Raw genomic sequence first — 13363 nt, 5'->3', positions numbered from 1 at the left:
CTACTGGAGAACATGTTATTTCATAGATTGTTTATCAATGTTTACGACAACTGTGAACTTCCTGATACCAGAACCTGGGGTGTCAAACATGTGGCCTTTGGGCCGGTTTCAGCCAGGACAAGTTGTTTTAATCATAAAGTGAAATACTCCATCGCTCATCGTTCTTTTGTTGGTTCGTGTCTCATGTTTGTAATATTTTGCCTTGTTTTTTGTCTGATTTTGTCAGATTTTTGTCGTTTTGTTTCTCATTTTTTGTCATTTCGTGTTTTGCATTATTTATTGTTTTGTGTGTTGTTTTTGTCATTTTGCGTTTCCTTTTTGTCTCGCTTGTGTTTTTTGGTCAATTTTTGTGTCATTTTGTTTATTTTTGTGTCCCGTTTGTGTCCATTTTTTGTCACTGTGTAACTTTTTGGCCTCTTTCTTTGTTTTGTTTCGAGTCTTTGTCTCATGTTTTTGCAATTTTGTGTTTCCTTGTTGCCTCGCTTGTGTTTTTTGTCTTATTTTTGTCATTTTGTGTTTTGCTTTATTCGTTGTTCTGTGTATCATTTGTGTCATTCTGGGTTTTTTTTGGCTCGCTTGAGTTGTTTGGTTATTTTTTTGTTGTTTTGTTTCTTGCTCATTTTTTGGTCTCGTTTGTGTCATTTGTGTAATTTTTTGTTGTGTTTGACCATTGTTTTGTAACAGTTTGTCAAGTTTTTGTCCCTTTTTTATTTTGTTTCATGCCTTTTCTTTCATTTTTTTGTCATTTTGTGTCTCATTTTTGTAATATTTAGTCTTTTTTTGTCTGACTTGTGTTGTTTCACCATCGTTTTGTAACAGTTTGTCAAACTTTTGTCCCTTTTTTATTTTTTGTTTCATTCGGTTTCTCTCTTTTTTGTCATTTTGTGTCTCATTATTTAATATTTAGTCTTTTTTTGTCTCACTTTGGCGTTTTGATCATAAAGTAAAATACTAAATCATTCAGTTCCTGTACCTTTGTAGAAACAATGTAATGTGTAAAGACTAAACAGATGCATTAAGGTTGTTGAAATTGAACTTAATTTTTCTTACAATATTTCAGGTTGTTCATGATGTTTTATAAAGCAGATAATTCCTTAAATGTGAAGATTTTCATAATGGACTTACACCCCCTGTCAAAAGTTTTAGGACGATTTCTCATTCAAATGAATGAGAAAGCGTCCAAAAACTTTTGACAGGGGGTGTATTGGCACTAAAACAAAGGAAACATTTGGAGATGTGCTTATTTAACGGTGATGATGCTGTGATTTTTCTGCTCACTTCAGATCAAACTGAGCTGAATGTGGCCCCTGAACTAAAATGAGTCTGACAGCCCTGATGTAAACAAACAAACACTCACCCTGTTAGGATCATATTCCAGGACTCGGCGTCGTGCTACTTCCAGCTCTTCGTAGGCCGGAGCGGCCCGGGCCTGCTGGTATTCCCGGCGCAACCCCTGGACTCGCTGATCGCTGCTGAGGCACAGAGGAAGGAATGGAAACGACAGCAAATCACTGCACTGGACGGTGAGAAGCAAACATTTACGTTCTCATCACGGCAAACAGTTTGGCTTTCACTCTCAGACTGTCAAGCGGTTTCTGGAGGATATAATGCAGAAAATCAGAAGAAGAAAACAATGGAAGTTGAATTTCTTAGATTCTTAACTTGTAATCAACATGTCAACACTTGACGTTTATGTTTTCATCATCTCTACAAACTGCTTTTTACACGTTTCACCACGCTGAATGTGTCTTCTAACAGCTTGATCCGCTGTATATCGCATTTGAATCACTCTGCCTTTATTTTACTGCTCAAGAAGGTTGTATTTTGTTGTTGTCTCTCTGCTTTGTGCAAACGCAGCCGACAGTTCAACCAAAAAGCCTCTGAATTTGTGTCCCGTAACTGTCTGTCGCAGTGGAGTCAATGGAGAACGGTTTGCTTTATGCAGTATCTGCTGCAAATGGTTGATTTTTCATGATTTTTTTAAACCTGACTGTAGAATAAAGTGATTTTGAGAAAATAAAACAATTTCAAGCTTTGATTCGGTGGTTTCTTGTGACAAACCAGTCCATCCCACGTGATAGGTTCGGGAATCGATGCAAAAATCTGACAATTCTTTCTCTTTTTATGCTTTCTGGCTTTGATAAATGGTGCGATTTTGGCAACGTTATTTATTCATTTTTTAAAAATCCCATGCCTTTCAAATGCGCTGGCAGATTTTTGGATTCGGAGGGTCAAGGACGATATTTGTTCCGTCTAATTTCCACCACGGCTTGGATCTCGAATGTGACGAGAGAGGCAGGTGGAACACGGCGCCTTGGGTTTAATCTTTTGTTGTATTCCTTGGCTTCACAATGACGACTGCTGACAGCTTAGAAAGACTGACAGGCAGACAGAAAACACCCGCAAAGCCTCTGAGAAGACATCAGCGCCTGAGCCGAACTTTCTACGGCTGACAGAGAGAACCAAGGTGGGAAAAAATGGAAGCGAAACAGGATGAAACATTTGCACCGTTTCACGTAAAAGCCACGGGTGCTGTGACAGATCGAACTACGGACAAATAGATGGACGTCTAATGGTGCAGCCGAACCTGCAGAAAGTGACCGGAAGGTGAAAATGAAGAACAAAAAAAAAAAAGAAGGAAACAGTGGCTGCGACTGTCAGCGAAGAGATAAGAACTGGGGACAGAATGGGGACAAAACTTAAAGAGAAACATCATCATGCTCACTGGACCTTAATGCCAGATAAGCTACAGAGCCGGGTGCACATAAACAAGACGCACAAACACACACACAAAAGACACACAACAGACAAACAGTGCGCGCCCGAGTGAGCACAATCCTTCAGGATGTGCTACCAAAGTACGACACAGTGCTGCCATTTATCTGTGTTTACTGGCTGCAGTGGAAACACGGATCTAATGCTGACACTGATATGCTGTTCGTCCGCTGCTTTGTCCCCAGGGGATGCACACTGGATGGAAATATTCAAAGTTTCCGCCCTACCTCTGCATCTGAACAGCTTTTGTCCGACACCGCCTCCACCAAACACGCCTCACATTCTAATGGCGTGACCTCCAGGCAGATATTGACCAAAACGGAGGGAAGCAGAGGGAGAGCAGGCAGAGAGCAGATAGAGAGGTTCATTAGTGGAGTACAGAGCTTCACATGTTTAAGTCTCTCCTGTGACCCTGCCTTTAATTAGAAAACCTGCCTGAGACTCCGAGTGTGTGTGTTTGTGAGCAATCTTAGGGATGTATAAAAGTGTGCATTTCTGCGGGAGTACAATCAATCCCAGTAATTTGCTACGTGCAGTTGTGTCGGTGCGTACGTAGCCTGATTTAATGCCGCCTGTCTTTCCATCCAACTAGAGGAGGCTGAGTCACGTCCACTTCTATAGCGCTGTGTTGAAAATGTCACTTTGGTTCGAGTCCCCTTCGACTCGACTCCATGATGAAAGAACTTCCCAAAACTTTCCGTGCCGCTACCAAACTCCAGTAGCCTAGCCGCGCTACACCCATGTTCTGAAGACGCAAGGGTCTAGGCACGCTCGACAGGGATGGAGGCGGGCTAAAAGGTTGTCTATCAAATCACTCTGCAGCAATTGGGTAGGTATGCAACCAATCAGCGCAACGAATAGGCTCCTAGAGCGCCGGAAATCAGAGGATACGGTAGTTCGGTGAAGCCTTATTTATACAGTCAATGGGTGAAGCTCAAGTATATTACAGACATGTTAACAGAAAGATTATTCAGAGTCGGTGCTAATGGAGCTCAACGACTGTTGTCGTTTTTGTTATCGACCCTGGCAGAGAATTAAATTCGTTGCCGTGGGTTGTCTAGCGCGGCTAGGCTAGTTGTTTCCGGTTGTTTCTGTCAGAATCGTCACGCCTCTGTCATCACTTGGTTACGCCCGCCTTCTGACTCTACACTTCATGGTGATTGGTCCGGCCAGTTTTAGGAGAATCCAACCTCGAGCCTTATGGAGGGTAACTAGACCCACCCTGGCAGAGAATTAAATTCGTTGCCGTTGGTTGTCTAGCGTGGCTAGGCTAAAACTCCAGCACAGACGTTTGTGTTTTATAAAGATGGATATCTGAAGCAGCGTTTGGCCCAGTTTAATGCAGGGGTGGCAAACATGCGGCCCGCGGGACGACTTTGTAAAGTGTAAGAATTACAGAGGACATTTTTGGCGTTTTGTCTCATGTTTTTGTCGTTTGGTGTTTCCTGCTAGTCTCGCTTGTGTTTTTTTGTCTTATTTTAGTCATTTTGTGTCATTGTTTGGTATGTTTTTTTGTCGTTTTGTGTTCCTTTTGCCTCCCTTGTGTTTTTTTGTTAATTTTTGAGTCATTTAGTTCCTTTTTTGTCATTTTTTTCTCGTTTGTGTCCAGTTTTTGCCTATTTTTTGTCATGTTTCGTGTCATTTGTCTCATTTTTCATCATTTTCTGTCTCGTTTTTGAAATAGTCGGTCTTGTTTTTTGTATTTGCCTTTTTTTGTCTGATTTTTGTTGTTTCTCATGTTTTTGTTTTGTGTTCCTTTTAGCCTTGCTTGTGTTTTTTTTGTCAATCTTTTGTCATTTTGTTCCTTTTTTGACATTTTTTGTCTCATTTGTGTCTATTTTTATCTTGTTTCATGTCGTTTGTCTCATGTTTTTGTCATTTGGTGTTTCCCTCTCGTCTCGTTTGTGTTTTTTTGTCTTATTTTAGTCATCTTGTGTCATTGTTTGGTATGTTTTTTGTCGTTTTGTGTTTCCTTTTTGTCTCTCTTGTGTTTTTCGTCAATTTTTGAGTCATTTTGTTCCTTTTTTGTCATTTTTTTCTCATTTGTGTCCAGTTTTTGACTATTTTTTTGTCTTGTTTCGTGTCGTTTGTCTCATTTTTCATCATTTTTTGTCTTGTTTTTGTAATATTTTGTCTTGTTTTTTTGTGCTTGTCTTTTCTTTGTCTGGTTTTTGTTGTTTGTCTCATGTTTTTGCCATTTTGTTTCCCTTTTGTCTCACTTGTGTTTGTCAATTTTTTGTGTCATTTTGTTACTTTTTTGACATTTTTTCTCATTTGTGTCCATTTTTTGTCCAATTTTTTGTCTTGTTTCATGTCATTTGTCTCGTGTTTTGTTGTTTTGTTTCTCATTTCTGTCGTTTTGTTTTTTGTCTCGCTTGTGTTGTCTACTTTTTTGCTGGTTTGTTTCTCGCTTTTGTCACTTTTGATCTTATTTGTGTAATTTTTTGTCTCGTTTGTCCGTTGTTTTTCTCATTTTGTGTTTCCTTTTTGTTTCTCGTTTTTGCCCCTTTTTGGTCTTGTTTGCGTCCATTTTTTGTCTAATTCTTTGGTCTTGTTTCATGTCGTTTGTCTCGTGTTTTTGTTGATTTGTTTCTCATTTTTGTCATTTTGTTTCCTTTTGTTTGTCTACTTTTTTGCTGTTTTGTTTCTCGCTTTTGCCCCTTTTATCTCTTTTGTGTAATTTTTTGTCTCATTTGTGTCGTTTGTCCATTGTTTTTCTCATTTTTTTGTGCTTCCTTTTGTCTCTCTTGTGTTTTTTGTCTTTTTGTTTCTCGTTTTTGCCATTTTTGGTCTCGTTTGTTCCATTGGTGTAGATAAATCGGGCTGAATGCGTCCCCTGAACTCGGATGAGTTTGACACCCATGCTTTAATGTGTGGCTTCAACGCTCGCCTAATCAATACTAATCTCTACTCCTCCCACCCCCAAGTGCTCCGTCCTGCAGATAACCTCGCTATTAAGATATTCACACTTAATCTCTTGTATTACTTATTTATTCACTTGCCTTTTTATTGCTCTTGCTAACCCTCTGCCGCCCACTAGCCCCACTCCAAACAAACAAACAGACCCTCAGAGAATGGAAGAGCGGAGCCAAGTTGAGACTCTTTTTCACGCCACCCCTCTCCTAGCGATCCCATTAGCCAATCCCTGGGCCCGTAATTAGGCCTGCCATTTTGATTGAGCGTGCGTGTCGCTCTCCAAATGAAACAACACTGTAATTATCTCATTATGCCGCGGCCTCCATCACTGACAACGCCAAATATTATCATATTAATGGCTGAAGACGGAGGCTGATTCTGGATGAAGCTTTGGAGGGGGTGGGCTCTGGGGTTTGTGGAGCAGCGGTTTGATGGGTTGACACTTCAGCGGGCCGCTTTTCAAACAACGAAAGAGAGGAACGGAAGGCGAAATGAGTGTCTCTGTACAAGCAAGACACAACTGCATGTCCTCTGTTCAGGCAGGTAAGGCTACACTGTTGTCATCAGCAGCTAATGACTGCTGCTGTTTGCCCGTCTGCAGGCCTCAGGCCACATGCATAAACACCACCGCTCTAACCTTTAGGGATCTACAATTTTCTCAGTGTGATGAAGCTACGACTTTTAATGACATCAAGGAAGGAAAAGAGTCTGAGCAGGAAGAGTTAGTTACCTTCCTGTTGAGTGGCATTTTTCAGATTCTAAGCAGGCGTGAACTAACCGTGACGTCACCCGTTGGTTTCAACGCCGAGAAAATGAAGCCCGGATTTTGCTACTTCCTGGTCGCCATTTTGGATTTTTTGGAGCCAGTGACGTAAAAAGCGTCATCAAACAAGCTGGACCGGAGAGAAACTAGGGGCAGGACCAGTCTATGGGCGGGCCAGACTGAGAGCTGAAGACTCTCTTATCCCGCCCACATTTTACCGCAGAGGCTTCTGTTGCTGTCCATCAAGTATAGCCACGCCCCCTGGCTCCAACAACTTTAACGATTTATTTTAAATTCAGTATTGATTTATTTTAAGATCGGCCAACTGATCTCTCATTTTGACCATGAAAACTAACGGGAAAAAATCCTGAGGTGTAGAAAATCAGTCTATCAAATTTTATTTTTTCCGGTGATGAATTGGGGTCTATGGAGAAAAAGCTTTTTGGAGCCAACCCTAGCGGACGGCGTGATATTGCAAGTTTTTGACACTTCCAGGTGGGCTTCATTTTTGGAGCCAGATGCTACGTCCATCTTTACATACAGTCTATGATTCTAAGTCATGTCAACACCGAGACGCTGAATATTTGTCAAGAGAGACAAAGAAGTGAGTGTAGAGGTACCAAACTTTTAGAGATTTGAAAGTAACAGAAGAGGAAATATGATTCTGGAAAATTGTGGATGAGAATTCTACCAATTTATGGGCATTCATAGACTTTTATTTGTGCTTATTCACCTAAAAATTGGTCTATTCCATGCTACACTTGTCACCCAAACAATAATGTACAGATTCTGTCCATCTGTATACCCACTCCACAAATAACCGCAATCAACTACAGAACAAATAAAGCCATGTTTAGGTTTCTCTCTCTGCAACACAAACACTAATGGAAGGCTGCACGATTCTGGCCAACACGACAATCCTGATTACTATTATCTACGTTGAAATCACGATTACTATTATCACAAAAGCCAAAAACCTCAAGGGAACAGTGAAGAAAACTGGCATCCTTTGTCCTTTATCAATCATTTTCCTTGATCTCAGAGGAAAACAACATGACTGAAATATATAAAGGAAAATTTAGATGGAAATAAGAAAAAAACACTCTGACTGCACTTAAACTGGCCGACATTATTATATGACACCAGCTGTTGTCGTATTAAACCTACAATTTTCTGCCAATCGACTACTATCAGCACATGTAAGAATCCTCTTACAGTGTTGTCTAATAAGCTATAGAATTGTGGACGATCCGCTGAAAAATATCACGACTAATTATTAGTTTTGTTGTTGAATAATTAAAATTTATAAGAATAATTACATGATTTGGATATTCTTTTAGCTTAGTTAAGTTGTGATCCACTTTGTTTCATTTGTGTTTGTGTCATTTATTAGAATCATGGCTGAATTAGTCCAATATTACAGCTGGCCATGGTGGAGCATCGAGCAGTTTCACAGTGTTTGAGCAGAGGTGAAGGTGAGCTGGTGTGCTCAGGCTGCAGCGAACAGGAGAGCGGTGAGGGAAGATAGAAGAAAGGGTTTCACAGATCCGCACATTCTAGATAAAACAACAGTGTAGAGTTACATCCTTCGACCAGTGTGGAAGGCCACTGCTATCTCAACCCGCACCAAACTCCGCATCCTCAGTTCAAACGTCAAATCCGTCCTCATGTATGACTCTGAAACGTGGAGGGTCATCAACAGAAGCTCCAAAAAAGATCCAGACCTTCATCAACAAGTGTCTCCGGCAGATCTTCAAAGTCAAGTGGTTCGACAGAGTGTCAAACACCGACCTGTGGACTAGGGCCAGCCAAGAGCCTATGGCTGTCCAGATCAGGAGGAGAAAGTGGCGATGGGTCGGCCACACGCTGAGGAAGGAACCTGCAAACGTCACCAGGCAGGCACTTGAATAGAACCCTCAAGGCAAGAGGAAGCATGGACGCCCAAAGCAGACACGGAGACGAACCGTCATCGATGAGCTGAAGACCATCGGCCTGTCTTGGGAGGACGCCAAGAGGAAAGCTAGAGACCAGGGGAAGTGGAGAGCTACTGCTGAGGCCCTATGCTCCATTAGGAGTGAAGAGGATTAAGCTAAGCTAAGCTAAGCTAAGTAGAGTTACATCTAAGCCATTCTAAGCTAGGAAGGGACTATTTAAATGTGTAACTTTAATACACATAGATGAGTTTTTAGGGACTTTAACATGCTGTTAAAAGTTCAAAATACATATATATATATTAGCAAGTCATGGCATGAGATGGATAACGCAACAGTGACTTTACATGATGAACCAAAGGACATATGAAGGAAGCATTGAAGGCCCTTTTGTTGGCATTGGCCGGCTCTTATCAAGGCTTCTGCTGAAGATACTTCCAGGTTATACGACTTAGTTGGAAAATTCCTGAGCAAAAAAGACCATTCAACCCTTGTGTTGTTACCTTATAATAAGGCGTTTAATGTTGTGCTCTCAGATCTCGGCATTTTCTGACATAATGTTGCGTATAAAAAGAAATGAATGATTAAAAACAGACCAATTCTAAATGAATCCGATCTCAAAGTTAGATAGTTTAGGGAAACAGAGCCCTATAGTGATTTTCTGCCGTTTTCTTTACACTAACTTGTGAATACTAAAGACAACAGCTCAGCAATAAATCAATAAAGTGTTATTTTGCTGCATTAACTCCACCACAGAAATTGATATCACTTAAGCGCGACGTGGCTCTCCTTCAGACATCTTATTTCATCCATATTTCAGAGTATCTGAGGATGCAGGATGATCTAAGAGCGAGCGCACTGCGAGGAAGGAAGGAGGAAGAAGACGACGAGACACAGGGGCAGGAAATGAAAGACGCATCAGGCGACAGAATGAGAGCAAACAGCAACATAAAGCCCGAGACGGAAACTTGGAAAGGAGCAAAAGAAAAGAACGGAGGGGGACTGGAGAGAGAACAAAACCGCCGCTTATAAGAAAGCGAGCAGAAGAAAATGTGTGAGAGAAGCAACCATCCCACGGTGCTAGCCAGTGTGAGGGCAGACTAATTAGGAAGTGTGCACCACTGCCGGCTGCTTCGGCGACTTCTTCTTGCTGCGGCCAGCTGATTTAAACACAACACGCCGGGGGGAAAAAGCTCAGGCAGGCAGGTTTTTCTTTGCTGGAGGTAAGCACACATCAAAGCGCGTGGCCAATGTTTGGTTTCCTGGTGCAACGCTGGGAATAGAATCAGACAAACTCAGTGGAGCTCCAAACTGAAAGCGGTGGGAAAACAAAGAGGTTTTTGCTGTTGCCCTCCAAAAACATAAATAAATGAGCAGATTTTTGTCTGCACTAGTATCAGGTATTTTGAGCCTGACTGAAGCCCATAGGACTGGGTGCTATATCACACATAAAGCTGCCTGAATCAGAGCACTTTTTAGATTTCTGTGAGGATGGTTATCATTTGAGTCATTCCATGTCAATTCAACAAATGCTTGTTGCACCACTTTCTCAGATCCTCCCAAAATTTTTTTTGGGCTTTATTTGGGTAATTTTATGAACAAATGCAAAGTATTATGGTTATAAACATACAGTATAAGCAGTAATGATCTAATCTAATACCCATAGTCAGTCCAAACTTAATCCTCGCCTATGATTTTAGGGTTTTAAACTACTAAAAAAAGCAATTTATACTCCTTTTACATGGTCAGAATTTTTTCCCCTTCCAAAACTTTTACCCTTCTGGTGAGAAAAGTATAGAAATGAATGAAAATAAAAAAATACTGGACTGTGGAATTTCCCAAAATATCCTTATTATTTCATGGGCGACTTTATTTTGGGTTTTTCATGCCTCTATTTTAGGACTTATTCTTGTGAAAAGACATTGAAAGAATGAATTTTCTTCTTTACTAATGAAAGTTGCATAAGGTAAAAGTTTTAAAACATTAAAATAAAGCTTATTTATTGATTTATAGGCTGTTGAACTCAGGTGTAGACCCAAAATAGCCTAACTTTAGGCATTAAAAAGTGCATGTGGGATACATGGTACGCGGTTCAAATTTTTTTTGGAGGAACTAGTATGTGTGAAGTATGTGTGAACTTACTTTCATATTTGTTTCTTGTGCCAAAGATGAGCAACTGCTGAATCAATTTACTATACATTTTGATCCTCGTTTTTGTTTTTAGGAACCATTTACATGACCAACTAAAGATGAAAGATGAATCTGAAGCATCAGCATCGTAGTATAAGTTACAAAGGGCATATCTGAAGTTAATTATTATATAGACATTGTTTTTTCTTTCATACAGTAACTGAATAAGAAGAAATGGCATCACTCCCAGACTGCATTCTCAGGACAGCCTCGGTATCGTATTTGACTTATCAGCTGAATTTGAAGATTTGCAAGTGAAATTCATGCACCCAAAAGGTCCCAGCAAGAAGTTCACATGGCCTAGAAAGGATGACGTAGTGTGGGTGCCTACAGCCCACATCCTCTGTCCAATCACTGCTCCTTCAACACGCCGTGGTGGACAGTACCACATATCTGGTGCAGATGATGGCCTGATTTCAGAGAAATTCAAGCAGTTCAAAGGACAGAAATAGTGGTGTGATAAGTTGGGGACAAATTACATGTTTTACATGGGACCTAAGGCAATATGACTCATTTTAACTGCAATATATTAGTTAGAATTCCTAAAAAAACGCCTATAAAACATAGTGCATTTCTTGGTTAAATTGGCCATGAAGGATTCAAGAAACAATGTTGATACTTCAGATATCAATTATTCGGATGTTTATTGTTATACAGACAAAGTTTCATGTTTCTACTCCATGTCCCACATTGGTTTCTGTGCCAATATATGTATGGTGTTTTTCAGTCTGTTTCATAAATAGGCATCGTTTTGAGGTCTAAGGAGACTAGCTAGCTCTTGGATATTTTTAGGTTAGAGAGAACTTTTAAGGTACTTTGAGATTTTTATAACATATGAACCTTGTTACTTATTAAAATTTGTGAAAAAAATGCCTAAATTCTTGAAAAATGCCATTTTCGCCAAATTTTTAAATTGCCCTGTACCACAGAGAAATGGGTATATTCATTCCAAATTTTTTTTTCCTGCTCTATTGTTAAGGTGTTTGAACCCTTCAGATCACTTGTAAGTCTATATCATCAGTCAGTTCCCAGTATTATCTTCCTAAATCAAGCCTTTCTACCTAAAATATCAATTTCCGAGTGGAAAAATAGGGATTTAAATATTTTATAACTTAGCAAATAGCAATCATATGATGTTAAAACTTTGCAAGTAATCTATTCTTATGTTGGGATAGTTAAAAAAAAAAGTTTGGAGATGATCAGAGGAGGTCATGCAACAAAATTTCCTCAGATTTGTTGAAATGAGATGGAATGACTCATTTGCAAGAGATCTACCTTCAAGTCGTAATGAAGGATTGACATCGGAGCGGGGCTGAATACTAATGTGGTGATTCAGTGAAGTAATTTTGCACTTTGATGAAATTCAAGGACTTAAAAAAAAGATTTTTAGAAAGAATGTTCAAAATTGAAGCAGCAGACGTTGAGATCAAATCAGTTTTTTTTCCGTGACTAGATTGATTTCTGAACTCCAGAAAACTCACAAAAAAAAAATCACATTTTGAGGTGGTTAGAAACGGGATTCCAGTTGGATTCCCAGTTCAGACAGGCTGGCTGCTCAAAGCAGATTTCAAAGCGTCCTTTGCTCGGCAACATGACATAAAAACGACACAGAATCCAGAGTGATGGAAGCACTGAGCAGCATGATCTAAACACTGTGCAACCGACGACGAAGGTTCTGCAACATGTTCCGGCCTCTGGTGGCCGTGCGTCTGGATGGCTTGTGGAGAGTGGACCGATTCCAGCCGACCGAAGACGGAGTTCCAGATCCCACCTGGCGGTCAAGAGGAGCTCCAGACCTCCTCATTGGTCTGCCACCACGACTTCTCCCAAAAGACCCCAGCAATCACCACACATAATCATGTATCTGCAACCTAAACTCTCAGTCAGGGCGGCTGGTTTGATGGGAACGGTTCATCCTGGTGCTTCTTTGTGCTTCGGTAAGGTCAGTCGGTTCTGTAGCCACTGAGGGGTGACTACGGACATTTCGCAAAAAAAATCAACTAAAATCAACCAGAATTTTTTGTGAATGTTCTTAACCCTTAACAAGGCCATGATTCTGGAGAAGTACATATACTAAAACACATACTAAAACCACCTAATCCATAAAATATCGATCAAGTCTTGTGAGGTCGCATTGTCGTAGACGTTCGCCATATTGAATTTCGGCCGGTTCGCGGCCCCGATAAGAGCTAATTGCGGCTTCGTTGTAACGGCTCATACAGCTTTATCATTTGAAATTAGCAAATTTGGGGCCAATGTTTTTATCTTACCATTGGTCGACTTAAACATACGGGTGTGTGCATATTTTATGTTAATTAGCAATCATAAACAAGTCACACGTGTTGAGCTGAGAATGTTCGGTTTCGGCTGTGTGTACGAGTAAGTGGGAACGAGTTTACTCGGTCCCGGCTTTTTAATGGTTAAAGACAATATTAGAAGTTTTACTAATATATAAACTCTCTCTAGATATTTTTAGGACTTCATTGGAAGAATTTTACAATTGACTTTTCTTGCCAAATTTGGGGGATGTTTAAAAAAATAAAACTCTTAAGGGAAACTTTGAAGGAATAATTGGAATTTTCTTCCTGAAGGTTTTGCAAATTTTCAGAAACTTGTGGATTGTTTTCACTGAATTTTTGGATTTTTTTTCAGACAAGGAAACACTATTTTTCGGTGCCTGTAAATGAGGATAACAGGACGGTTAAATGAAACAGAGACAGAATAGTGCAAAGGAAAGAAACCCACAGTGGAGTAGTATCATCCCTCTATAGACGCATCATCTCAGATC

The 13363-nt window shown here is 40.3% G+C and overlaps 1 protein-coding gene across 1 annotated transcript in view; it reads right to left on the bottom strand.

Moving 5' to 3' along the window:
- Positions 1 to 13363, bottom strand: part of pard3ba (par-3 family cell polarity regulator beta a) — a 261589-nt gene that overhangs the window by 58144 nt on the left and 190082 nt on the right. Inside the window, 1 exon segment of the mRNA XM_051942372.1 lies at positions 1358 to 1472. Coding sequence (XP_051798332.1) covers positions 1358 to 1472 — 115 coding nt within the window.

The sequence above is a fragment of the Acanthochromis polyacanthus genome, chromosome 22, assembly GCF_021347895.1.
Source record: "Acanthochromis polyacanthus isolate Apoly-LR-REF ecotype Palm Island chromosome 22, KAUST_Apoly_ChrSc, whole genome shotgun sequence".
Classification (NCBI taxonomy): Eukaryota; Metazoa; Chordata; class Actinopteri; family Pomacentridae; genus Acanthochromis; species Acanthochromis polyacanthus.
This window is presented reverse-complemented; position numbering and strand designations above follow the sequence as displayed.